General features: G+C 31.2%; 3 protein-coding genes across 3 annotated transcripts; 1 reads left to right on the top strand and 2 right to left on the bottom strand.

The window, feature by feature from the left end:
• Positions 1-5172: 5172 nt before the first annotated feature.
• Positions 5173-7877, bottom strand: LOC130936279 (uncharacterized). Its single transcript, XM_057866325.1, has 2 exons — positions 6950-7877; positions 5173-5745 (listed from the first exon to the last, which is right to left on the bottom strand). Exons 1-2 carry the CDS (start codon positions 7811-7813, stop codon positions 5329-5331), a joined length of 1281 nt encoding a protein of 426 aa, XP_057722308.1. The 5' UTR covers positions 7814-7877; the 3' UTR covers positions 5173-5328.
• Positions 7878-8031: 154 nt separating this feature from the next.
• On the top strand, positions 8032-11236 carry LOC130932692 (N-terminal acetyltransferase B complex catalytic subunit NAA20). Its single transcript, XM_057862088.1, has 6 exons — positions 8032-8290; positions 8364-8454; positions 8769-8901; positions 9157-9226; positions 10077-10137; positions 10225-11236. The coding sequence occupies exons 1-6, from the start codon at positions 8213-8215 to the stop codon at positions 10314-10316; spliced, it is 525 nt and encodes a 174-aa protein (XP_057718071.1). The 5' UTR covers positions 8032-8212; the 3' UTR covers positions 10317-11236.
• A 6510-nt stretch (positions 11237-17746) lies between these two features.
• On the bottom strand, positions 17747-25015 carry LOC130936823 (ent-copalyl diphosphate synthase, chloroplastic-like). The gene is made up of 15 exons (XM_057866984.1): positions 24790-25015; positions 24171-24248; positions 23990-24072; positions 23585-23888; positions 23265-23448; positions 22765-22979; positions 22524-22644; positions 22271-22383; positions 21956-22182; positions 21650-21765; positions 20568-20666; positions 20210-20455; positions 19269-19392; positions 18494-18691; positions 17747-18105 (listed from the first exon to the last, which is right to left on the bottom strand). The coding sequence occupies exons 1-15, from the start codon at positions 24902-24904 to the stop codon at positions 17872-17874; spliced, it is 2457 nt and encodes an 818-aa protein (XP_057722967.1). The 5' UTR covers positions 24905-25015; the 3' UTR covers positions 17747-17871.
• Positions 25016-27665: the final 2650 nt, after the last annotated feature.

The following is a 27665-nucleotide window of genomic DNA, read 5'->3' as shown; positions in this document are numbered from 1 at the left end:
TGTTAATAATTTAAACGGCGTCAACTTAAAGGATAAAATTGATGCAATTCGAAAACTTCTGGAATAAAATTGAAACAAATTGAAACTTAAGGGTAATTTTAAAACTTTTAGTAAACTTCAGGGACAAAAAGTATACTTTACCCATATAAATATTACTAAAAAGTTTATTAATTGTAAAGTTTGACTAATTTAAAAGTCAAAAGTTAATTACTTGGTTAAATATCTCAACTTATTATTATCTTACAACTCATAAGGTTATCATATTTGCTATATGATTTCATTACCTATCAATCAATATAAATATATAATTCGGTTAACTTAGTTTGAGTTAATACTCAAAATCGTTCCTGAAAGATACTCCGATCTCCATTTTAGTCCTTGAAAGATAAAATTAATCAAATTTGTCCCCGAAAGTTACTCACGTTAATCGAGTTGGTCCTACCGTCATCTCAGTTGGTGATGTGGCTAACGTTTGCTGAGCTGAAACGTTAAGTGCCTGCCTGGTAGACTCCAGCATGGCAGCCGTTAATGCTGATAAGATATGTTTGCTTATTTAGGTCAAATTAGTCCTAATGTTACAACCCTAACCCCCAATCTGAAGCATAAATGTGCGTGATACTCGTAGTAAATGACGATGTATGTTTGAGGAGTCACTGCTATGATGAGTGGAAGCCGCAGTGGTGACCTGCCGTCGCAGTCTATCGGTAGCCATGAGTCGAAGTCTTCCATGCGACGAAGGAGGAAGATGAAGGACCAGACTTGCTTTTGTGGGTTGAAGACGACAATCAAGAAATTCGGCACAAGAGAGAATCCGGACAGGTTGTTCCACACTTGTGCGAGATACCCGGTGAGTTAGGTTACGATATATTAAGTTTGTTTTCCATATTCCTATGTCTATTCTGCTGGGTAGTTGAAATTGATTTTCTTTCTTTTTGAAAATATTCAGAAGAGAAGCTACTGCAACTTCTTTAGGTGGGTTGAGGAAGATAGGTATGTAGCAGGGGTGGAAACTGATGCAGAGGTTGGTGGGGACTATGATGAATGGAGACTGAATGTGTCATGGAGATTGGGTAGCTTGGAGGGTGAGGTTAGAGTAATGAAGATGCTGATAATGTTCCTGTCAGTTGTAGTGGTCGTGGCTACTGTATTGTGTGTAACACTGTTTTTCACGTTAATCTCCAAGTAAAGCCACAGATGGAGTGTTATGTTCTTGTGTTTTAGAGGTGTTGTTAGATCTTTGAAATTGAATTAGTTGATATGTAATGATGATGTTACTTATGAATGAAAGTATGATTTAACTGTGTTTAATTGTGTTTAATTTAACATAAAGTTGTTGTTTAAGCATGATGGGTTACACTGAGAATACATGATGGTGATGTTTGAACCTTAAGTATCTGTTCACCAAAAAGTTGTATACATCAGAATAGTCAAAATCATTGTAAGCCATAACAAGCATCATAATGATATCATATTGTCTTAGTAGACACACCACATGGGTGATCAAGGATCCATAAATTAAAAGAACAATCCAAAGCATAAGTTCAGACATCATTGTTCACTTAAACCAAAAAACATACTAGGCCTAACTTAAATGATCCTGAACACAGAAGCAGTTACAGAGGCATGTTCCTAAAAAGCAAAGTTGCAACTACATACAAAATATATTTCCTAGTTAAACACATTAACCTTTCTTTTTTGGATGTTTGAAGCCTGGAGTAGGGACGAATGTCATGAAGGTTTGCATCTTTTTTGCAGTTGCGGAAGTTGTTCCTTTCAATGTCTCAGCAGATATGGCCACAGGTGACTGGGTAGAGGCATTCGATCTGGCCTTACTTTTGATGACATGCAATTTGGGTGGCCTGCCTCACTTTGCACCCTGCATAGGCCAGTTGTAGAAGGGTATAGTTTCAAGTAAATAAATGCAATTGTGCAGTAGAAAAAGCAACAATTAAATAACCTGAAGGTCTTGAACAGGCAGTTGGGTATTTTGTATTGGTGGGATTCCTCCTGGTTGGTTGACTTCCACAGTCGGTTGTGGCTGGACTGGGGGAGGAGGGAGAGACTGTGATTGAACTTCATTGTTGGTGTTTGGCTCATTTGTAGGGGGAGTAGGCCCTTTAGCAAGGGAAAGCTGAAGTTGCACAGTATACTACCCAAGGACAACCCTCAGCCTTACACACAGCCCTAACCCGAACATTATCATTCTTTGTAAACAATATGTTTATACCTAACTGGATTGTGTAGTCCCTAGTTGCATGCATAAAATGTTCTTTTAATTTGAATATCATACTAACCTCAAATTTGAGGTCCCCGAACTTTGCCTTGTCATTATACTGAGGATATACGGTTGGTGATTCCTCATCAGACTCCAATTCCTGGCCTGAGTCCTCCGAGTGCCATGAGTTGTGATCCGAATCACCATCATCAAGGGGATTATCTTCTAGGTCTGCCAAATCGACACCATAATGTAATTAGTCATGTTACCAAAATTAAATCAACAACTACAAACCAATTGAGTTAGCCAAATACCTGAGTCACTGTCATCCTCATCCTCAGAAGCTTCATAGCTTGAATCGTCAATCTCTATTTCTTTCTCTGCTAATTTGGTCTTAGCAGGCTTGTGCTTCTCTTTGACCTTACTTTTTTTTGTTCTGACTAGTAGAGTTCACACCATCATCACTCTCACTACTAGATTCATCATCCCCTAGTACCTTTGGATGTTTGTAAAGGCTGTCCTCAGCACTCTCATAGGAGTCATGAGAGTCATTGTCTTCTTCAACCTCCAAAGTCTTCACATGCCTTCCAACTCTTGTGGTGGTAGTGACCTTGGTTTTTCCTTTGTTCTGAGATGGAGCAGGGGTAGATTTGGTAGGCTGACTATATGGTTTTTTTGGATTGTGATGGAGTTTGCATAGGGTGATGTGATGTTTTGGTGGGCTGAGATGATGGTCTGGTGGGCTTAGATGAGGGTCTAGTGGGCTTAGATGATGGACCCGTGGGCTTAGATGATGGTCCACTGGGCTTAGTGGGCTCCTTAGTGGGCTGAATTGGTTGCTTAGTGGGCTGGGTATGCAGTTTAGTGGGCTGACTTGATTCTTTTGTGGGTTGGGTAGAAAATTTGGTGGACTGAGAAGGCAACTTTGAAGGCTGAGAGGATAATCTGCTATCTTCAGCTGATGCCTTTGTGGATTCAGAGCATGTTTTTTGGTGGGATGGTAACTTGGTGGGTTGAGAGTGATGTCTCTTGGTTTGGGTTTGCTTAATTTTTGGCACATCTTCTTCCTGCTCGTCAACCACACATGGCTCTGAAACACCATGCTCGAAATACAGGTTGATCAAGTTGAAGTTCCTCCTGCAATCCTTCACCATTGCAATCAAATCATGATTTGTGGCTAGCCTCCTCAGCCCATATTCAAGGGGAACCCTTGGAGATTTCCACCAACACTCCCTAGCCTCAGCATATCCCAGTTCCACATAGTATCCATTTACAAAGAACACGTCCAGTGTGTCACCTTCAACTCCCATTAACACCTCTGTGTGATCCGGCTCATAATACAGATTTCCACCCTCATCCTTTTTAAACTTTCCACCATGGTGAAATATAAATGTCATAGGAGGACCTTCCATCTACAAGTGCATAAATAAATAAATATAGTCAATAACAAAATCTGAAACAACTACAGCCTTACAACTGCATGTAAACACACAGCAAACAACATAACCATACCCATCGCAAACCCTCCATTCCCCAGAAAAACCCATCGCATTATGACCACGAAACCTCTAACGGCAAAACCATACAGAACATGTTCTTCCTAATCCGAACCCTAGTCTTACTAGATGCTTCTTATAACTAACTCAACCTAAGCCAACGCACACCAACATTGCAAAATCAACAGAAACTGTCAAAAAAATTAAATCTTATCCTATGGCAGTTACTGTTCCTTCCTCCAACAGCGAAACTCTTCTGCAAGCTCCTCCAACTATCCGACGTAGTAGAGCCAACTACTCTACAAGCCTCGACACGCACAGGAATCGTCAATAACGCTACGAGGTTCTGATCAAAGGATCCTTGGGCAGAGCACCAGAGTAGAGAGAAGAGGAGGGGTTTTGGAGCGAAAGTTGAATAGGGTTGTTATGAGAGGAGAGATGGGAAGAACGTTTGAATATCCCACTCTGGACCATAAACGACGTCGTTCCATTGATTTGGGGGTGGAGGAACGAAACTACATCGTTTTGGAGTCTACCACGCTGGCACCTAACGTTAGTCACATCACCAACTGAGATGACGGAAGGACCAACTCGATCAACGTGAGTAACTTTCGGAGACGAATTTGATTAATTTTATCTTTCGGGGACTAAAATAGAGATCGGGGTATCTTTCAGGAACGATTTTAAGTATTAACTCAACTTAGTTTTATATGATAAAAGTAACAATATAGTGAGTGTTATTGAAAAATTGTATAATTTTCTTGGTGTGTTTGTATTCCTACATTTGTTGTCAACTAAATTATTAGTTACTCTTTTTGTTAAAGAATATTAGTTTTGTATTTTTGATATCTTCTTTTTGTATTCAAATTGAGTATTTACATTATTTAATTTAATATTTTAAATATAATTGTGACTTAATTTTAGGTAAACTATCTTAAATTACTACTTTTTATCTCTATATTAGAGATTTAATTTAGATAGAATGATTAACTATTTAAAATCTCTTTAGAAAAAATTTGGTTAAAATAAAATAATATCACCAATTACCACTTTATATTTCACTAGAAATTTAATTAGAGTAGAACAATTATTCAATTTTATAATTTTATTATATTATATTTTTTTAGTAAAATATTTAGTATTCCTTTTAATGTAAACGGTGTAAATTTTACGTTTTCCTCGCATGCTCTGTATTCTAACATAATCAAGAAGACATCAGTAGGATATATTTTTGGTTAAGATTCCGCTAGGAAACCAACTTGGGTATAGCCAATTATAGCCAATTGAAAAACATGCTAGTTATATATATATAAAAATAAAACTATCCACTATTCCTATTTTTCGGAATTTCAAAATTAGAAACAAAGAAGAATTAACTAAGTTGACTTATGCTATAGAGTTCTCTTTTCGGTTATTCTATCCCCTTTTTCAGTATGGGCAGTAAACTTAAAAACAGTGAAATCTTTACAAGATCAGCATTTTACTTGGTTTCTATTGCCATTTTCACAGATCCAACCCTTTATAGTTTATACAATCTCAGATTTAGAATCACTGATTCATGGGATACATCATATTGCCTGCATAAAACATGATGGCATTTAAGGGTAAAAAAGTTAACTAGCTATCTCTTGGAGCAGGCATTATCCTAAGTCTCTCCTCAGATTCTTGATTAGTCCCCCCACTAAATCTCTCCTCTGCTAGTAGTGACTGCAAATCACTACCATTTGCTAAGCTGTTAAACTCAACAGCTTTAGATGGCATTGTTGGGTATCGACGTTGGCAAAATGTCATTAACCTCTTAATTGATTGCAAGTACTTGCGAGTAGTCTCATCATTCATAATGTGAGCAACACTGTTGGTGTAGATCTTTTCACGAGCAGACCTTTCGTGGATACCAACCATAGTAACACCAATAGGCCAAGGTGCATTTCCGATGGCCAGCTTGATGTAATGGTCCATTGCAGCCAGATAATCTCGCTTCATGCAGCAATCAACCACAATCATTAATGCCTGTCGGATGTCATCAGGAAGAACCTGAAAATTGCATGGAACCCAATACGATCCATCAGCAAATTGCTTCAATGTGCTTACATTACTGAACATACTATGCAAACAAGAAAAATTTATCCTTAAAACCATAAAATTTACTACATGAAACAATATCCATTAAACATTCAACGAGTGTATATAATTATATTCAGTAAATCCTCTAACACTCCGACTCTCTTGTTGTGTCCCCCTCCCAACAACAAAACATTCTAGGACTGTGTTTCAGTATCTTCCTATATACTGACTAAGACCAAGCAAAAAATCATTCTTAAAAGGTAAAAAGCACAAAGTAGAAACTAGCAACGACTGCGATTGTCGTTTCGGAACTAATATTGCATTAGCAGGTAAAAATCATACAGCACGACGCATAAGCTAATATATACATCTAAATTATGACCAGTTCAATTTTCAGCACAAGCTCAATAATTAAGACAGAGGGGAGGAGTATATCAACTAGCCATGATTGTCCTTGTTTCTGATCACCAATTTTAACAACAAAGCTTTCTCCACGGGAAGAGTTGGCACTTGGCAACATGTATCAACTGAAGCCATTAGGATCTATCATAAACGCAAAACCAAACCAAAAATGCTCCCCAACTGAATCAGATAGACTCCATGAACAAACTCATCAGAGAAACTAAACTTTGTCCTACTAGATGGGATTAGCCACAGACGCCACAATACCTATCATAAATCTTATGTGCTTAAACAAATTATATCTAAAGTTCTTTAAATAATTTCTCGAATAATTTTCTTAGGTTTCTCTCCTAATAGATGGGGTTAGCCACACGATACCTATCATAAATCTTATGTGCTTAAACGAATTATCTAAAGTTCTTTAAATAATTTCTCGAATAATTTTCTTAGGTTTCTCTCCTTCCTGTACTTACAGTACTACCCTTCATTTGATCCACTCTCCTAAGCCTGAGCATTCTTCAAAACCTAAAACAAGATTCTCACTCATACCTATCCGATGATGTCCATACCACTCATCTAATAAACAAACTTATAATAAAAGATATGCAGGCATGGACTATTCAAGCTCCATCTTAACAAGCAATCAAATATGTCTATATAGACATGCAGTATTCGAATATCTTCAAAATTTAACTTCCACATAACTGTTTTCCCTTGAAGAATAATTTCAATTAGAGAATTACTAGACCAAAGAGCGTGTGTAAAAATTCACCTTCTTCCTGCAGAACTTGAACAGCGGGTTGAGGTACCTCGCGCACTGCTTGAAAGTGGCGACCATAGACTTCCCTTTCGCCGTTCGCTTTTCGGCCTCCGGCATCTCCTGCAGCTCTTGCTTCCACTCGTTTAGCAGCTTCTTGAAGAAAACCAAAATCTTATCCTCCTCGCACAGCTCCTCGAAATTCGCTTTCATCCGCTTCGAGTCGGAGTCCTTGTCACCGTCCATGCCACTGGACCCTTCGCTCAAATCGTCATCTCCAGCGCCACCTTCCCTGTCCTCGGAGGCGCCGTCCTCCGCCTTCTGCCTCTTCCTCTCGCCCAGCATCCCCGTCTTCTGACGCTTTCTCAGCTCTGCAATATCGCGCAGGAAATCATTGGTCTGCCCTTCCGTCATGTCGCTATCGACTTCAAACAAACCAGCTTTCAGCACGTACTTCAGGCGATCCAGCCTGGCATCGTCGTCTTCGCCGAACAGCGTCACCGGCTGCTTGAGGAACCGGAGACGGCGGATGACCTCCTGTTTTGAGAGAACGAGCTTGTCAATGTTCTGCTCCTCGGTGAGGGAGGTTCCCGCGGCTAAGGAGGAGGCAGAACCGGGAAGCTTGGATGTGCCACCGGCGGAAGACGATGCGGCGGCAGCGGAGGCTGAGCCGGATGTGGAGGACGCATTGTTGTTGTTGCTATTGGTGGTGGCGTTGTCGTGGCGATTGGATTTGGCTTCCAACTCACGCTTCTCTTGCTCGCGGAGCTTCTGGATCTCCTTCTGTTGGATCTCGGAGCGCTTGAAGACTCTCTTTCCACCGGTGACCTCGGCGAGGGATTGGCGCTTCTTGAGGAGCTCTTGCTTAAGGAGATCCATTTGGGATTCTAGGGTTTTGGCGGTCGACGACGGACATGATGTTTTTGTCACTTGAAAAGCATTAAATACTCTTGGATAGGGATTAATTTTTAGTTTTTAGTTTAATTTATTCATTTATACAAAAAAATAAAAAATAAAAAATAAAAAATAAAAAATAAAAACAATTGGGCCAATGAAAATCTAAAGTAATAAAATTGGGCCTCTCCTTCTCAAAAAAGTCTTAGGCAGATCCAAATGCGGGCATAGCCGGTACTGTCACCGCTCTCATCTGATTTCTTCGTTGGCAGCTGAAAATTGCGCTGCATTGCTCTCCGCAGCTTCCCTCAATTTCATTGCCTTTTCCTTTGAATCCCAGAGAGAGTAAGCGTCCGCTAGTTTTCAAAGGAGCGAGTAAGCAAGATGACCACCATCCGCCGCTTTTGCTGCAACGATCTCCTTCGCTTTGCCTCCGTCAACCTAGACCATCTTACTGAGACCGTACTTCTCTCTCTCTCTCTCTCTCTCTCTCTCTCTCGGAATCTCAGCTCAACTTGATGATTTTGTGTTTCAGTTCAATATGTCTTTCTACATGACCTATCTCGCCAGATGGCCAGACTATTTTCATGTTGCCGAAGGCCCTGGAAACCGAATCATGGGTTACAGTAAGTTATTCAAATTATTGGGTTGTTTTGTGTTTTTCTTCGGTGTATGTATGTGTGCTCCAATATTCTTAGCTTGGTTTAGGGCACGGATATCATGTTATAAAATTATGGGATTTCCTATTTTTTAGCTACGAAATTAGTCTTAATTCGTCAACATTAGGAAATAAGAAGAGGGAATCTACTGATGCCGCATGATGTGACATTCGGATCTGGTGATGAACTGCATATTAAGTCATACAATGTGAAAAGCCGATGTTTTTTCTTGCCTTCTTTTGAATTACAATGGGATATTAACACAAATCTAATGAATGTAGTTATGGGTAAAGTAGAGGGACAAGGAGAATCTTGGCATGGGCATGTCACTGCAGTAACCGTTGCTCCCGAGTATCGGCGGCAGCAATTAGCCAAGAAACTCATGAATTTGCTAGAAGACATCAGCGACAACATGTAAGGCATTAGTATCTGATGTGCTATTTATTAATCTTGAGCTTCTGGTTTCTGAAGCATTCGCTTGGCCTCTGTCTTTACCTATTCTTGTTACATCATTAATAAATAATTGGTGCAGTTTATTAAACATGAGAGTGTTTCTTTTAACTTTGGGGGATGGTGTTTGTTTATGGGGAAAAATACACAAGAAAATTACTGGTACCCTCATTGAGTCATTGTTGTGTATATGACCATTTAAGAATGTGGTTTTTGCAGTGACAAGGCTTATTTCGTTGATCTTTTTGTGAGAGCATCAAATGCACCAGCCATCAAGATGTATGAAAAGGTAATGATTTTGTACCTCCCATTTTTCCTCTCTGCTTCCTCGCCGTGTGTGCTTTAATTGTCTTGTTCTATATCCTCTTTCCTCCAGTATCTCTTGTTTTATCAATAAACGTGTAGGAGTAGTGGAGAAAAAAAGGTGTAGAGAAAACAGTTTTTTTTTTCTTTAAAATCAAAATCAAAAATCAAAATCAAACCAGTGCAAACTGTTATTTCAAATCATCTGATGAGGACAGATTCAGTAACCTTCATACACCCCATAATTTTCATCAATTTGGCAACAACTGTGGTCTTTTGCTCCACAGCTTCGTGTATTTTTTCCCTGTTATATTCCCTTGTGTTGCTGGAACACTGTTGTTTTTTACTCAGTGGCTGTTTTGCATCAATTTTGCTAACAAGTAACAAATCGTAAGCTGTTTTGCAAGAACTTTGAAAAAGTTAAATTTTCTGAGACTATTGGAAGAAAATTAGATTATCAACTATTTAAGGTATATAGACTCATTGATACATGTTTGTGATAAGTTAATTAAGCTATGCTATGTCCAATACTGTAATTAGAATCTGAATAACCACAAATAGTCCTAACCTAAGTAAAAGTTTGTCAGCTGTCAGCTACAGATACATATTGAAATTGATATTTTCATGTAAAATGAGTGCATTAACATAGTAAATAGTGTTGGGTATCCATATTATGGATTAAGGTATAGTGCCACTGTAAATTGGGGGATAGAATAGTGTTGGATATCCATATGTTGGATTAGGAGTTTATTTTCTATTTTAGGTAAGGATTTTCTTAGTCTAAAGTTAGAATTGCTGACTAATTACTCTTTTTTCCTTTCATAATTGATATCTAGCTTGGCTATGTGATTTATCGACGAGTGCTACGCTATTACTCTGGGGAAGAAGATGGATTGGGTATGCTTCCTTGTTTGTACTAGGCATTCTTTTATGTTAATAAAGCTCATCTTGTTAGTATCTCAACATTTTATGCTTTGTTTTCAGATATGAGGAAGGCATTGTCTCGTGATGTTGAAAAGAAGTCAATCATTCCTCTTAAACGACCAATCACGCCGGATGAATTAGAGTATGATTAAATCTGCTTTTTAAGCAACTATGTTGAATGAACTTATTTTTGTGATTTAAAACAAATGTTAATTAGGTATTATACTGTAACTAAGTTTGATTTCCCCAGTTATTAGAGTTTAAGACCGATTACATGTTTGAAAATTTGAAGCAGATGGGTATTCACTTCTGGAAATTATTCCTGAACTACTTGAATCTTGACATTTGTACTTTGTTTTTTTCGGAAGTAACCCTATGTTCACTTTTTATGTTTTCAACTTGAAAAGGAAGGTGTGTTGGAAGGGCTAGAAAGTTAAAATGTTGGCCTGGTAAGATCATCTTGCTCAAAACATGAACTGGATTCCAGTTCCAAATTCAACACATTCTTTGATTGTCATAGTTTGCCATGCATTTGTTCCGACCCATTTATTATTTCTATTGTTATTGTTATTAATTTTAATATTCGAAAATGACAATTGTAGCCATATATTTTATAGCTTACTTTCTTCTTGTTTCTTGTCCAATGTGTTAGCTTTAAGTATCACTTTATTTATCATTTCATTAGATAAATACTGAGCTGTAACAGAAATGGTGTGCACTGTATAATTAGCTCTCAATCATACTAGAATTTTTGTGCTTGTGGTTTCCTTGTTTTTCCATCTCTCGTGTTCCATTTGTTGCATACTTGCACCTATTCAAGATGATGTTGAGGGATGTCAATGACTATAATGGGTAAGAGGAAGGAGGTGGTGTTCAGTGGTTATCATGGTTGCTATTGTTGGTGCCTGGAAGACAGAGAGAGAAACAATGAAAGAAGGTGAAGGTTCACCATTGATGCTCCATCCAACGCCGATTAACCATAAGTTGATCCTTTTTGCATTTTTTAATTTTTAACTCTTTTGTTTTTTATAATGTTTGATGAAGTTAATAAATGGTGGCTACAGGACTTAAATTGAGTGGGAGTGGTTGCTTTGAAGTGCTTATATTTGCACATAAATCTTTACATATTTTGTGGTCTTTGGTAGTTGCTAATTAATGGTATATTGGTTAGTTGATAATATTTGAACTCATCTAAATCTTAGGTGCGATGGAATTAATATCCAGTGACTGAGATGGTTTATCATTGGAAACAATTGTAAAAGAAAGAAAGCAAGGTTTTAGTTGAAGTTTAAGTAAGAAATGAAGTTGTCTTTTTAAAAAAATGGATTTTTAGTATATCACTATTAATATACACTTGGTGTCATTTAAAAATTAGACAATAAACTAATAGAGTTTGACGATGCTACAAATTAAATCATATTCGACAAAATATTAATATTCTATATTATTAATGAATATTGATGATAAATTAATTATAGTGATTGGCATTTTGGCGGCACTAAGACTTAGCAACCAGTTCTAACTATCTAACTACTCAGCGATTACTAGCTTTACAACTTCTTTATCTATCTTTTGGTACGAATTTTCTATTCTTTGTCCATCTTTTTCTACATATTCGAGAGTGTATTTTATAGTTGGCTCTAAAAAGGGTTTAAAAACAATGGTGCCACATGTTCCATTGGGATTCAATAAAATCTAAAATGTACTGAAGATAAATCATTAAATTCTTTTTTCACACAAATTTTATTGTGGTGCTTTGTTAGTTTGTAGTTTGTGTTCTTCAACTAGTGACAGAAAATACATGATAAAAGTTCGTTTCTACTCGAGTGATAGAATATAATATATTATATATATATAAGTCAAAAGATAAAGTTTGCGATCAAAAGAAGAATAAAGATAATCATTTTTATCTTATATTATGCTATTTATTGGGGTAAAATTTAATAAACGTAGTTTTTTTTTGGGTACATGAGACTTGAGAGTATCAAACCAAAGATTAACGCGAATGGAACTAGACTCTTATCTAATAATTATAATAATTACAATTTCTTTTTAATCTCATGCACGGGATATACACTCGTTTCCTATTTAAACATGAGATAAATGCTTTGTGAATTTTTTGGGACATGAAAAAAAGAGAGGGTCAAGATGTTAGTGATTTCTAACATTATTATGGTCATTTATTATAAACAGAATTTCATTAATTAAAAGTTAAAAGTCTAGTTTCATATTATTTTAAAATAATATTCTAAACTAAACCTATAATTTTAAATAAGAACCTTAACTATATAACACTAGAAATAGCCTAGACTATCGTTTATGCCCTTATGGTCAAAATAATAAAGATGTATTCTATGGTGCCTACAAAATACATATGTTTTAACTTTATAAAAGAGTGGTCTCATCTCTCAACACTCACATTTCTGCAATTTAGACACAAAATTTGTAAATACCATAAAATTTTTCAATAATATTTTTTTTTATTTGGATAAATTAGACCGTTCTCAATTTTAGACATTATAACACCACCACTCGTTTACACTATAGACTCACACATACAACACTTAAAAGTTTTATTTACTATTTAGCATTGGTCAATATTTAAACTTGGATGCATCATATTTAGTTCCGTTTTGAACATCCCTAGCACGTGTTATCTAAAAAGGAAACTCTTATCTCTTTTTTTTTTTGGACACGGAAAAGGAACTCTTATCTAAAAGGGAAACTTCCTTCTTCTAGTTTTTTTTTTCTTTTAGTCCAAAACCTAAAAACTAAACTTTTTTTATTTTGGAAAAAAAATTGTTGTTGAAGCTTTTTAATGAAGTTTTTCTCCATTTATTTGTGGGTTGAATGTTGTTATTCTTTGGATCATAGGTTGAGTATCCTATTAGATTATATTAGTGGATAAAGTCAAAATGGGCCTCGCAGCTAAGACCTAGCTCAAGTGAAAAATCATATGCTTCTTAATATGCTATTCGAACCAATTGGCCAAGTATTGAATATGAATTTATTAATATTATATGGATAAGTGTAAAATATAGGTGTATTGTAGATTTGTAGTATTATAATATTTAAGATTGAAGCTTGTCTAATTTAACTGGTTAAAAAACATATATATTAAAAAAACATTTGAAAGTTGACTGACAAAAAAAAAACCCTTAAAGAGTTGACTATCCAAAAAATAGTTGAGAACTAAAACAAGCTAAGTTAGGAAAAGATTTGAGAATGAAATACAATATAAGTGGATATAAAATATTAATTAAACGAATAAAAAAAACTAAAAAATGGAAGAAGAAAAAATTAGAAATGCGAGCAAAATATTTTTCATCCTTGGTTGACAATATAAGTGAATATAAAATACTAATTGACTTTATATAATTACTATATGCATCTTCAAAGGATACTTGATACTCCAAAGCATGTATCCAACAAGTATTTTATGAAGTGTAAAATGTACATAAATGCTATGTCATATCAAATTTAAGAGATGTTTGATCTCTTTTTACTTTTGAAAATCATCCACACTTCTGATACATCTCCATCTCCATCTATCCTTTTTACTGGATTGTCTATATCATGGCCCTCATGGTCATTGGGAGAAATAAATGCAATCATGCATACAATGGTTTTGCCTTTACTGCTACTTTTGCAGCCCTTTAATTCAAATTCAGCTGTAATACAATAATATTAATTTTAATGTAACTTTAATTATGCATGCCACATATATAACGAGTCAAGTGTTGTGATTGGATTATGTATTGGCTTTGGTTGGATTTATCATAGATGACAAATTTTTTCGATAAAATATACTGTTCTTATTGTCTTATCTGAATGTTAATCAGTATAGAATGGTTGATAAAATGGTGTCTAATAATTTATTGGTCTAATTTTTTTTCACTTTTAAATTCAATTTTAGGTCAATCCACTAGTTTTGCTATTTAGTTTTATTGATAATTAATTTTTAACTAGTTTATTGATGTAAATTGATCATTGGTATTGATAATTTGGTCCAATCTTCTATTAACTTTTTTAAGTTAAGGAAAGTTGATAAGAAATAATAGCATATATATAGTGGGAAAAAATGTATATATCATACCATGTGAACATTAAAAATGTAGTTCTTATTATTTTATTAGGATTTTATAATTTCATTATTTTGTTTTATCTAAATGTTGTCAGGATAAAATGGTTGATAAAACGATGTTTAGTGGTCTTCTGGTCTCAATTTTTTCACTCTTTAAATTGAATTTTAGGTGAGTCTATTAATTTTGCTATTTAGTTTTATTGATAATTAATCTTTGACTAGTTCATTGATGTAAATTGATAATTTGGTCTAATCTTCGATTAACTTTTTTAAGTTAAGGGAAGCTGATAAAAAATAATAGCATATATGACAAAATAAACAACAAAGATAATAGCAATAATATGGTGGGGAAAAAATGAATCATAACATTTGAACACTAAAGGTGTAATAGAGTACAGAATGTATTTTAGTACTAAAAAACATGAGATTTATCTCCTCTACCATATTACCTAATAAAACTATTCAATTTATCATTTTAGTAATATTATCTAAAATGAAATAGATTTATAATTGAATTGCAATGCATGGTATCAGAAGGTATAACACTAATTTGCATGATGGACAAATGTTAACATGGATGAGCTTCTCTTCAGATCTTTGGACTCTTATCTACACCTGTTTATGTTTTTGTTGCTATTTAATGTTCTGCATCAGTTATCTATTTTAGTTTGTAGTTTTCCATTGTTATCCTGATGAGAGCTGTTTTAGCTTATCCAAAATTTTGGTCAGTATTCAATGTCACTTATTAGAGTGATTCATGCATTTTGTTTTGTATTTTTCACTCTTTCCTCTGAGGCTTATTTGGAGATTCATATTCCAACTTATCTAAATAATTATTTTGGTCAGTGTGTAATGTCTTCTGTCAATTATGTATTTTGTTTGTTTTACTTTCACTTACCTATCAGTTGACACTCCAACCATTCAGATAATAACGCATCTATATACTTTACATTATTAATTTCAAAACTTATTATACTTTTCACTATTCATTTGTTACTTATTTGTTCAGACTCATGATCTGTTTTCAATTTTTCATGATGGATGGTGATATGACTTATGAAGATAATTTAAGGGAGATATATTGTAAATGCTATTTAGGCGTTCTTAAAAAATATTTTATATGAAATATAACAGCATTTTTACAGAAAAAAAAAAGAAAAAGTAAAACTATTTATATAATATTTATTATAAATGTATTTCGAAAGAAATTTTACATGTTGTATATACTACACCAAGATTTGATAATTAAATTCTTCCACTACATTCTATATCATCACACAAGAAAAAAAAAAAAGTTTACTAACCTTATTTAATGTATAATATAACAATGACAAAAAAATGTATTTATTTATTTCATTCTATGTCACTATTCTCCTCACTTTCGTATTTGTCATTTTCTCCCACTCAAGTTCTCACTTTTTTCTTATTTCTTTTGATTTTTTTCTATTCCAATTTATTATAAACAGAATGTATTTAATTTCAAGGTTAGTCACAGGGAAGTATATGTTATTTGATTACTACTTATACAGAGTAACCATTAATGGAGAGTTTGTTCATAGACATCATTTTAATTTTGTAAATTTTCAATCAATTTGTTCTATTAACGATAACCCTTAAATAGAGTTTAAATCTGCGATAGATTAGTTTTAGTCCATCAAACTAGGAAATACTATAGAAAATAAAAAAAATAATTATACAAAATTTCTTTTTTTAATACCATAAATTTTTTATTTTCTAATAATATATAAATATATATTGCATTACAATAACATAGAATTATTGTTTCAAAAAATCACGATATTAGCTCATAACTCAAGCTCTATTCTATTGTTTGCACTATTTACTATTTAGGCATGTGTGGACCAGCTTAGTTGAAATTAGCTTAATTACATGTACAATAACACAAAAATAGTTACATTTTCTGAACTACTCCACCAACTTTAATATTAAAATATTGAAAACAAGTTGTTAGACTAGTGTTAACAACTTCTCCACCACCCTCACAATGTTGGCTGAGATAAAGCCAAAGTTGAAGTACTGTTAGTATTCACTATTTGCTTCTCTTTTTCAACTTATCATTCTGTACTGTAATTCATCCTTTTTATGTTGTCTATTCTATTTGTCATAAGTTATCTATATAGGGCAATATTGCTAGCACCAACCTTATGGGTCATGTCTCCTACTTTAATATTCCTGTTACCATACAAGGCAATAATGATTTATTTGGTGATTTGATCAAATTATTAAACCCAAAACTAAACCTATATGGGTATAGCTGGTTTAGGTATTAGATATTTTTTGTAATGTACGTTGAAGAAAGAGAAATATTCAGAGAGTCATTATAATTTATTATTTTTTTGTCATTACTTAGTCATTAATTTAATTTTTTTAATTTAATTTTTTTATTCTAATAATTTAATAATATATTTTTAAATATTGATGGTTAATTATAATAAAAAATAATAAATTCTGATGATCGTATAACATTTTTTGTACAAAAAAATCTACAAATGATAATGTAGCTAGGATTTGGAATATATATATAGCTCCGCCCACTTTGTCACGTGTCCAAACGTGGTCTTGTCTGCCATGCATTCTTATTATTATTATTGCCTAAGGAAACCATTTTCCATTAGACAAAGTTGTCTAAATTAAAGGGATATCTATTCATTTCTAAGAACAACATAACGTGCTTTCCCTTATAGTAGCCCACTTGCTAAATTTGTTCAAACCACCACTATCTAATCTAATCTCCTAGCTTTCAACATGGGTCAATGACTCAAATGGGTTATATGTTTGGCACACGTAATGCTTTCTTTTGCACTTAGGTTATGTTACGTGCATATATATTTTTTAATATATACTGAAGAGTTTAGATGCTATAAATTGATAAACATCATCCCAGACCCCTTTAACCTATCTTTCTAATCGAACTTGATTTTGTGTATAGGGTTAGTATAGTAAGCTACTATCAACTTGGATTGGTGTAGTTCTAAGCATGCTTGTCCTTTTAACAGGTCTATGAAATAACCTTTCTTTTTTTTTTTTCTTTTTAAGCTATATATACAATTACAATTACCTGTATAAAGACTATTTATATATGCTCAACTTCGTAAGTATGGTTGAATTAACTTGGATTGGTCTAGTAATTAAGTTATTGATCGTTTAAATAAATATCGAGAGTTAGAATTAAGTCTTATTCACATGTTCAATTTATAGATATACGATTGAAAAAATATAATTTTCTAGTTTAATAGTGTTGAAATTTTTTTTATAGAACTTATCTCTACTACTTTGGAATTTGGCTTCCGATTGTAATTAAATTTCTTAATAAGAGCAGTTTCTGAAATGATGTTATCAATTGATTATGTGTTTGATTATTACAGAGGAAAATTTGAATTAGTGGTATTTGACTATTTGCTCATATGGGAGCTGATGTATTATTTTGGAGTCAAAATTGAAGTAGGTGTGTAATTTGCTATGTTTTTGTAACATTGGTTAAATTGAAATACGACAACTTCTTATTATTCATTTATTTATATTACATTGATGGAGATCATGTACACTTGTACAGTTGTACACTGATGCAACTACAACCTATCTCATTTCATTAAAGATCATCATCAAACAACTTTCTCAAAGAGAACTTTAGCAACATGGAAGTTGATGGTCCTTGAATCACAAAAGGCTGCATAGTAAAAACTCTTTGCCACCATCAGGAAAGTGTTCTTTATGTTGAAACCAAGGTCATTAGTTGAAGATTTTTGTAACACCAACTGCACAAGTTCTCTCATCTCAGACTCTACTTCTGAAGTTGTAATCTTGTGCTTCCCATTGTACCTTCCAGGCTCATTTTCCTGATGCAAAATACAATCCAAATTAATGATGAAGCCATTTACTTATTAGCAATTTAATTCTTTTTCTTTCTTTTTTTTTCCTTCATATTTTGTGTGCTAGTGCAGCACTAAACTACACGACAAATTTTATGTGTAGGATGATGCTATGTTGGGGAATGGAACTCAATTACGCAATACTTAAATGCTAAACACCTCACCTCTTAACATAAGTGACAATAACTTAGTTGTTTTTGCTCACAAGCAATGTGATTGAAACATGAGTATTATTAGTCCTGAGAGAAAAACTATAATATGGTGCTTAATTCTTTTTTTTTTTTCTTTTTGGAAAAAAGAAACCAAAACCTATGAAAAGAAAAGTCTCAGGATATGGTTGCCGTGTCACACTGACCTTGTCCTTTTGGAAAGAATAGAGCTTGTGACACACTGAGTTGGTTAATTGGAGCAAATGCTGATATTGTGGATTGAAGCTCAGCTCTTCCTCTGAATTCCAATGTCCACCGCTTAGGTTTATTATATGCACCAATAGCCCTGCTTTTCCTTCGCAATTGTTCCCTTCTAATTGCCAACTTGAAAGCCATTTTTTCCACTGTTTAATTTTAGTAACATTCATGTAAGAAAAAAAAATCCCATGGTTTAATAATATTGATTTTTTTTTTAAAGTAATTTGGTTTGGTTCTAGTTAGTTGATGCACTGATATCTATATAAATTAAATACTTATTAAGAAGATAATTACTATTCATCTTTCTAGGAAAACAATGAAAATTAATTTAAACAAAAATCAAACATAAAAATCTAAACATAACACATTTAAAAATCATATTAGCTTATTATTGATTGCTTTTTATTTTAATTTTTTTAGATTTATTCAATTATTTTTATAATAATTTTTGAATAATTATATAAAAAAGAATATAATCAAATAATAATAACAAATTTACACTATTTCTACGTTACTAACATTCTATTTTCATTTTGTTTCTTTCCACTTGGGTAGTTACAAGTACTATTTGTTACAATGGTCAAATAGACATATTTGATAGATTATTATTCTTCTTAAAGATAATTTTGTAATTTCTGATATAAATTCTCAAGTTTTATCAATTAAATGACATTAATAATAAATCATATAATAGGAAATACATGAGAACAAAAAGATACTTACCGCATGATGCATGTCATATCCAATTTCATGACCATGAGATACGAGTATATCCCAAGAAATTTGATCTATATCTGCAACTAAAATCTGAGTAAGTTCCTGTCCTGTTCTATTCTTCTTCAACCTCCTGCAGATAACATTTAATCCACCCTTTAATGTGTTCAGTTTCTAGAAACTAACGACAAAAACGAAAGGACCACTGTAGCTGATCCCTCCAACTTTCCAGAACTCATTTCATAGAAAGTATCGAAAACTAAATACCTTTAAAAAAATAAAAAATATCTAAATTTCAACATGCAGTATACATTTGTGAAGATTTACAGAGTACACTAGAGTACTTACCGAATATTTAAAAAAATCCAAATAAAATCATCTATGCTATCAATCTAAAAATATAATCATTCATAAAAAAAACATATTTAAATATTTAATTATATTTTAATATTTTTATTATATCTAAATATAATTTATATCAAAATATGTTGAGTCATAAATAAATATATTAAAATTTTAAAATAATAAATATATTTAAGAATAAAAAAGTAGTAATACATATCATAACTATTTGTTTATTATTATGGAGAAGAATAATTACTATTAATATGCATGCAAAATCTTTGGTTAAAAAAATATATATATTTGTTTGTCACACCGCACATATAAAAACATTTTAGTAAAGCTTCCTACCATTTATTTTATATATATCTATGTATATCATTAGACAATAAGAGAAAGAGTATGTTAAATTGACACAATAATTTTAAAATTAAAATTAAATGTCCGATATACTACATAAAAACAACAAAGATAGCTAAGTGTGATGAAGCATGATTAATAAAAAAAATTGGGGTCATGCAGATATCTAATGTTTTTAGATATTACTAGCATGTTCCATTAATTTAGGTGACATTAAAAAAAAGTCAAAAGAAAAAGAAAAAAGTTACCATCCAACAGAATTGTCACATTTGTCAAAGCATTGAGTGAATTTTGTAACGAAATCTTTTCTTGAATCAGCATCGTCATCGGTAACATAGGATGCTATTGTTTCAAGCAATGCAGTGGTCTTAGCCCATGCAAGCCTCTCCTGGGACCTTTCAGGTTCATAGATGCTGGCTGCCGCCAAAAAGTATGCCAATAGCAGAGTGTTTTTGCTCAGTCCAAATTCTGCTAATTTCAAATTTGAGTACCACCTAAAATATATTTATCTATTGTCAAATTCAATTGTTATATCATAAAATTGTTAAATGAAATTAAAGACAAATGAAATTTACCGATAAAGATTACTTAATTGTGTAATCTTACTCTTGAATCTTTTCCCATTCTGTTAGATGGACAGCTTGGCAGTTGTTGTAATCTAATTTAGCTAGGTCCAAATAGTGGTTGTTGTTCACAATTGGCATCCTATATACAAATAAAATCATAAGTGATGAGTACTACTATTTGAATTCAATATTTCCAAATTACTTTTAACAATATATATATAACTATATGCTAAATGTTTTTGCTATTAACTTAGGTTTTGATTTCATTCTATTATAATAAAATTAGTTATGCTAATCATTATGGAAATATGTGTCAAATTATTCTTATAACAAATTTAGATGTATTTTTTGCATTTTGGACATTTTTAGTTGAAAGAAATTTTTGTTAAAAAAGGGAAAGAAAAAAAGGAATATTCTTTAATACATTAGAGTTTTTATTTTTCAAATAATAATTTTATAATATCCAATCGTGCATATCTATAAGTGGATGTTCCAACAAGTAGCAATAACATTACATGTAGAAGTCTCTCTCTAGTGACCATAAAATATGAGTTTGTCGTTATCATTTTCTTCTATCATTTTTAAAAATATACGAAAAGAAATGAAATTTTATATATAAAGTCAGTATATATATATATAGAGAGAGAGAATGACACGAGGATTGTTTTCAAAGAAATAGTATCATGGGCCTAAATTATAAGTAATTATAATTTCATATATTTATTTAGTTACTTAGTCTTAATACCATTATTTTAATTAAAAAAATTATAATTTCATGTAACATGCATGATAGATTATTGTGCTCTGGCATTATTACTTGTGATTTAATGATATGAAGCCAAGTGTTAATCTTATTATTATCAAATAATAATAATAATAATAATAATAATAATAATAATAATAATGTGTAAATTTTACTTTTATTAAATTTTATTTAATAAAGTAGAAATTTAAATTGTTAATTAAAAAATAAATTTAAATTAATTAGATACCTAATTAATAAATAATATTGATTGTTTTCATCAACTATTTAAATATATTTAACATACTAGTTTAGGTTTTTTTAAATACAAGTTTAAGTTATTAATAATATTAGGGTTACAAGAGAGAAGTCGTAGATACCTGTAAAGAGTTTTGCCAATCCAAATGTCACTCTCACCACCATATTGATCAATGTAGAATCTTGTCTCCACTCTATTTAAGCTTGCATACCATGGGATGTCCAAAGCATATGCCACCTGCCCAACAAATTAACACATTCATTACATTTCTATACAAACCTTAGACCCATTTTCTATCCACGTCATCACTAACCTAAGTGGTCCAACATGTATAACATAATCAAAAACAAAAATTAAATTATCAAAATAAAATCTAATTTACATTTTTTTTCTAGATATAGCTAGTTTGTAGCATCAATTGTTATACCTCTTCTGGCAAATTCTTCATTATGATCCATTTATCAACTAGCTGATTTGACTCTTGTTTTTCCCTCAAAAACTTTTCAGAAAAACTCTTTGCACTCTCAAGAATCTCTTCTCCAGGGAACATCAATTGTGTTGCTCTATATAGATTGAACATTCCGGTCAACCCTTGTGTTGATTGCCCAGCAAAGCAAAAAAATTCACCGTTTCTTTGGAAGTTTTTAAACACATCTAAGTAACAAAACATAAAAATCTATAGTTAATTAATAGAATATAAATTTGTAGTATTTATCTTATAATATGTGGTTATAATACTTACTGGCTGGCATCTTATACCCATGTAGTCTTAGTAATCTGAAACCCATTGCTGTGTCATCAATATCTTGAACACTCGAATTTTTTGCCCAACAAATACCCTTTTCAGTCCAGTAACTGAAATTTCATTATACAAATTTTTTAAATAACAATAATAATCAGCATTTAGCCTACCACTACATGTGTTGGCCCCATCAAGGGTCATATCCTTGCATAATAATTAAATTAAATTAAATCAAATTAAATTAAATTATTACTTGAAAACATAGCTCAGACAGTTTTTGATATGTTGGCCAAAATATCGCGATATCCCAAGGCGCTGCAATCGATCTACCGTCCAAAGATGTTCAAACAAATCCACTGGATACACATTTGGAACTAACATGCACATGCACCAAAAATAAAATATAATAATTTTATGTATAAATAATTAAAATTATATTATATTATATTAATAGTACATTAAAATTGAACAAATTTGAATTGAATTGAATTTACCTCCACCGTTGAACTTATTAATGGCTTTATTCAAGTAAGAGAGGCAATTATGATCTTTGGTTTGCATGAGAGCAAACGCAGTGGAAGATGGAGAGAACAAGAATGAGCCATCTTGAGATTGAAGTTTTAGAAGCTGTTTCCAATTCAAGCCTGACATCCCTTCCAAGCTATGTAAAAGAGTTGTGGGCACTTTATGCATCACTTCTCTTGGTATTCTATTTTAATAAGGCCCACATCACACAAACAACACACCATAATTATTACACACACATTAAAGAGAATGCCTTTCTTTTCTTCTTTTTGCATTAGCTTCGAAATTTGTGATTCCATACAATACTTTGCCACAAAAAGAGCTTGCAAAGATAAGGTTGATTTGATTCTATTATGGAATAAGACATGGGAGTAGTACAGTGCTAACCGCTGGCAACCATATAATAATAATCATGGCACAGAAACTAAGGTGCTAATTAAATCACATTAATTATTGAGTACTTGTTTACCTGGTTAGTTTTAAGTTTCTCTTAGCATAAATTTCTTTTAATATAGGTGAATCCTCAGGCACTTCAATGTTCAGCTTACGCGCTATGTCCATAAGTGAAGGGAAAGCTACTTCGAAACCAATTGGCATGTGTTCATCATTCTCATTCTGAAGCTTCTCAAGGTTCTCTTTGAAGAATTTCATTCCTAATAATAAATAATAACAAATTGTAAGAACTTTAACATAATGAAGTGAAACTTCTTGCAAACTAGAGAAATAAAACAAACTATAGAATATATATATATGTATGTAATATTATATTTACTTTACTATATACCATACCTTTGTCACATTGTTCAGGATGCATATTCCATGTTTTTAATGCAACGACACAAGCCAAGGTGTTGAGTATTCGATCATGGGCTGAGAATACTTGACTGTCACCCCAAGAACCATCAAGGAGTTGGTTGTTTGAAATCCATTCAAGGCTTTTTGGAAATTGAGGAGAACCACTTCCTTTAACATCTTCAACAAGAGCAACCCATGCTGTGTCATAGGCAGACACTGATATCTCTCCATCTTCCATTGAATCCAACAACGATTTTATAGCTTCCACCCTTTTTTTGATCTCATCCTTCACTTCAACCTAAATATTAAATAAAATCCCGCGAACACAAAGATTAACATAGATCTGAAAACTTATAATATTATTAAGATGAACTTAATTAACTAGGTAGTAGTACATACCTCAGTATTTTGCTCCTCTTGTATTGTTTCGTCTACATTAATCTCATTCACCTTTAAGGTTGCTATGCCACCCTCCAATGTTTCTAAATATTATTTTTAATTTGTATAAGAATAATAATAATAACAAAATTTAATTCAATAATAAAAATTTTAGAAATAAAAAATGAAATTATATATATACCTCGTGGTTTTGAGACAGCTCTGCATCTTAATGCCTCTTGTTTTTTGCCTTTATTATTAGCCACCGAAAACGCAACACCTACAGTAATAATAGTAATAATAATAATAATGATATGCAAAGAGAATAAACCAATACAAATGGTTAACTTAGCGGCTTGTTTTAATTGTTATTGGTTGGAAGTAATGAATAATCAAAGTACTAATAAATTGCTTTCTTTAATTATCAGCTTTTAGTAAAAAGCTATAGTACTCCAATACTACTGTATGTATGTACTTTATTTTCTCCTTTTCAAATCTTTCTCTTTTGTTGGTGAAGAAGAGAAAACAAAAGATAGTACAAAATTCTAGCCTGCTTGATAACTATAGAAACTTTTTTTAATTAATTAGAGCAAAAGTTATTAACTAACAGAACACAGAATGGAATAATCTCATAAATCATATATTATGATGATTATCCTTTGATGATGAATAATTATATGCTTCATTCATACATATAGTTTCATATAGAGTATAATATCAAAATTCATTAGATAACATTATTGCTGATATTTATAATATATAGAAGCTAATTAAAAAGACGGTGATGAATGATTACTGTATATGCATTAAAGGAGACTTACACGCAGAGGTTTTGGAGAATATTAGATGAGAAAAAGGGAGAAGAGTACGATAAGAAGAAGAAAAGAGAGAAGAAGGGTGAAAGTGGGTGGAAAAGAAGTAGTGATGAGAAGACATGACGAGCGTGTGAGTGAGAAAGAAGAAGAAGAGAGTGTTTGATAAACAAAAAAAAGGGAGGAAAAATGGGAATGGGAATGGAAGCAGACAGAAATGAGTTGGTAGGAGATTCCCGCTAATGGGTGCATGGGATCAACCTTCTACTACACTGCCCCTTTTATTGACGCACCCACGAGGGGTAAAACCGTCCTTACACTGAATTATTCACTCATTTTCCGAATTTCGATGTAATTATAATTCTAAGAATTATATACGCTGCACTGACTAGGATTTCGATCCTCTAAACTGAGTAAGGGACCAAATTTATCTCAACAATAAAAAAAGCAAAATATTAATTATTTAAGAATTATTAACTGCCTATGAATATCAAAATTAAGTTTAATTACGCTTTGAGTCTCTACAAATTTTGCAAAATTTGTAATTAGGATTTTATATAATTTTTTTGTTCTTGCACCAATTTTTTTTAACTAGATCATTTTTTATAGTAATTAATTTAATTACATAGGAAACTGGTTAAAAAAAATTGGTACTAAGACCTAAATAAAAAAATATATAAAAATTTAATTAAAAAATATTTTAATACAAAAGCTCAATTAAAAGAAAAAAAAAATATAAAGATCTAATTAAAAAGTTAATGAAACTATGAAAATTAACAAAATAATTAAATCTAAAAATTATATAAATTTAATCATATATAATTAATTATTTATTCTTTTTACTTTGCAGTTTTATAGTGATGATGATGTGTGAATTCAATATAATATTTCAAATTATTAGTACATGTTATTTTAGTTTTTAAAACTTTTAAAATATTATTTTTTTGCTAATATGTCATACTAATATAACCAATTATACTGTATGTATAAAAGGATTAGCATAATAGATAGAAGTTGATATTTAGCATTTTATAAAATATTTATTATATTTTTATAAATAGATTTAATTATTTAATTATATTAGATTTAATTATTTTAATAACTAATTTTTAATTAAAAATTTATAAAATAATATATAAAAATATATAAATACATAATAACTCATCTGATGACTAATTTTTTATATAGACATAGTATTTTTGTAATAAATTAGAAGGTAACTTGTTGATTACATAACATGTGCACAAAACAAAATCGTAATAGACTAATACTTATTCTCTCTTTTTTAAATAGATATCTGTTTTATTTCTTAAATTAATTAAAACAATACAAAAATATTAAAAATAAAAACAAAAAATAAAAATATAAATTAGACGTAACTTAATATTTCCTCACCTCCATGACAATAAGTCAAATTTATGCAAACTCATATTTGTGTAGATAATTAATCAATTATGTACTCGCGTCTTGAACAATGTTCAACGTAGTAATTCTAACATGCATTAATTGTCATATATATATATAATCTTTCAATAATATATGATTTGTTTGAAAAATTTTAAAAAATATTTTTTTTTAATTTTTGATTTATAAAAAATTATATTAACAGTATTTGGTATAATATTTTAGATATATTTTTAACTTTTTAAAAAATTATTTAAAAATTTTTGAAAAAATTAAAAAATTTGTTTTTTTTTCAAAAATTATTTTATCATTTTTATTTATTATACAACTTTAAAATAAATATTTTTATAATAATTTTTTAAATATAAAATAACTTATTTATAAATTATTTTTAATATTAATCCTTATATTTTAATTTTTTTAAAAAGCTTAATTAAATTATTTACTCAAACTGATTCATAGTAATTTTCATTTTTAAGACATGCATCAATTGTATTATTATTATTTATTTAGTTATGAGCAATTTTAATATTATTACTATTATAAAATTATTTCTTTCAAAATTTTCAAATAAAAAAAAATAATAAAAATGATTATATTTCTAACACTATTTTTAAACAAAAATCTAAATTTATTGAATATAAAATTTTAATATCATATTATAAAATTATTTTTTTAAAATATTTAAATTAATAAAAAATATAAATAATTATATTTCGTATATATCGTTATCATATTTTCGCCCCTTTTTACAGTTATTGCTCTTCAATTGATTATATTGTGGAAACTAAAAAGATTATACTTAGATACATGTATTAACGGCCAATTTTTTTTTCTGTCAATTTCTTCCTAACGCATGCATGCTTTAATTTTAAATAATAAGATATTATGCGTCATATATACACTTTGAGAAATACAAAGATTTACTATGAATCAAGACAATGAATTATACATGCATTTCGATATGTGAGAGTGGGGACTGCTGAAATTATGGAATGATGAGTCCGTATTCATAAAATACGTGTCACATAAACGAGTCACATATTCTTAGCTAGGAATAACATCATTAAACTTTTCTTTGGTATTTTCGCATCTAGCTAATTTATTTAATTATTATAACATAAACTATATATAACTCAGTTGAGATTAATCTATGATTAATTGATTCATTTGTTTTAAGTAATTAAACGTGAGACTTGAATTTTATTTTATATATGTAATAATTTATAATATATTTTTTTAAATAAAATTTAAATCTATAATAAATTAATTTATCACCTGCTAAGTAATGTGAAAAATTAAAACAAAAAAACGTAGCTCTGATATTATTTTATTAAAAAAATAATGTTTAGTCTTGTTGTTTCTTCGTTTTGAGTTTGAGTTCTCATCAATATTATTTGAGTTATTGTGAGATTTATTTTGAATGTTTTTAAGGTTAGGTTTGGTTTTGAGAACGAAATCAGATAACATACTAAAAACAA

Source organism: Arachis stenosperma, chromosome 6 (assembly GCF_014773155.1).
Source record: "Arachis stenosperma cultivar V10309 chromosome 6, arast.V10309.gnm1.PFL2, whole genome shotgun sequence".
In the NCBI taxonomy this organism is placed as follows: domain Eukaryota; kingdom Viridiplantae; phylum Streptophyta; class Magnoliopsida; order Fabales; family Fabaceae; genus Arachis; species Arachis stenosperma.
Note: the sequence above shows the minus strand (reverse complement) of the source record. Positions and strands in the feature narration are given on the sequence as shown.

What these genes read in the sequence shown, in the direction of transcription:
- LOC130932692 (XM_057862088.1), top strand. Translation starts at nt 8,213, where the DNA reads ATGACCACCATCCGCCGCTTTTGCTGCAACGATCTCCTTCGCTTTGCC. An exon ending in TAGACCATCTTACTGAGACC is followed by an intron (nt 8,291 to 8,363) that starts GTACTTCTCTCT and finishes TTTGTGTTTCAG; the next exon opens with TTCAATATGTCTTTCTACAT. An exon ending in CCATCAAGATGTATGAAAAG is followed by an intron (nt 9,227 to 10,076) that starts GTAATGATTTTG and finishes ATTGATATCTAG; the next exon opens with CTTGGCTATGTGATTTATCG.
- LOC130936823 (XM_057866984.1), bottom strand. Translation starts at nt 24,904, where the DNA reads ATGTCTTCTCATCACTACTTCTTTTCCACCCACTTTCACCCTTCTTCT. An exon ending in TGGGTATAAGATGCCAGCCA is followed by an intron (nt 22,183 to 22,270) that starts GTAAGTATTATA and finishes TTTGTTACTTAG; the next exon opens with ATGTGTTTAAAAACTTCCAA. An exon ending in GATATGACATGCATCATGCG is followed by an intron (nt 18,692 to 19,268) that starts GTAAGTATCTTT and finishes AAAATTAAACAG; the next exon opens with TGGAAAAAATGGCTTTCAAG.
- LOC130936279 (XM_057866325.1), bottom strand. Translation starts at nt 7,813, where the DNA reads ATGGATCTCCTTAAGCAAGAGCTCCTCAAGAAGCGCCAATCCCTCGCC. An exon ending in TCAAGTTCTGCAGGAAGAAG is followed by an intron (nt 5,746 to 6,949) that starts GTGAATTTTTAC and finishes TGCAATTTTCAG; the next exon opens with GTTCTTCCTGATGACATCCG.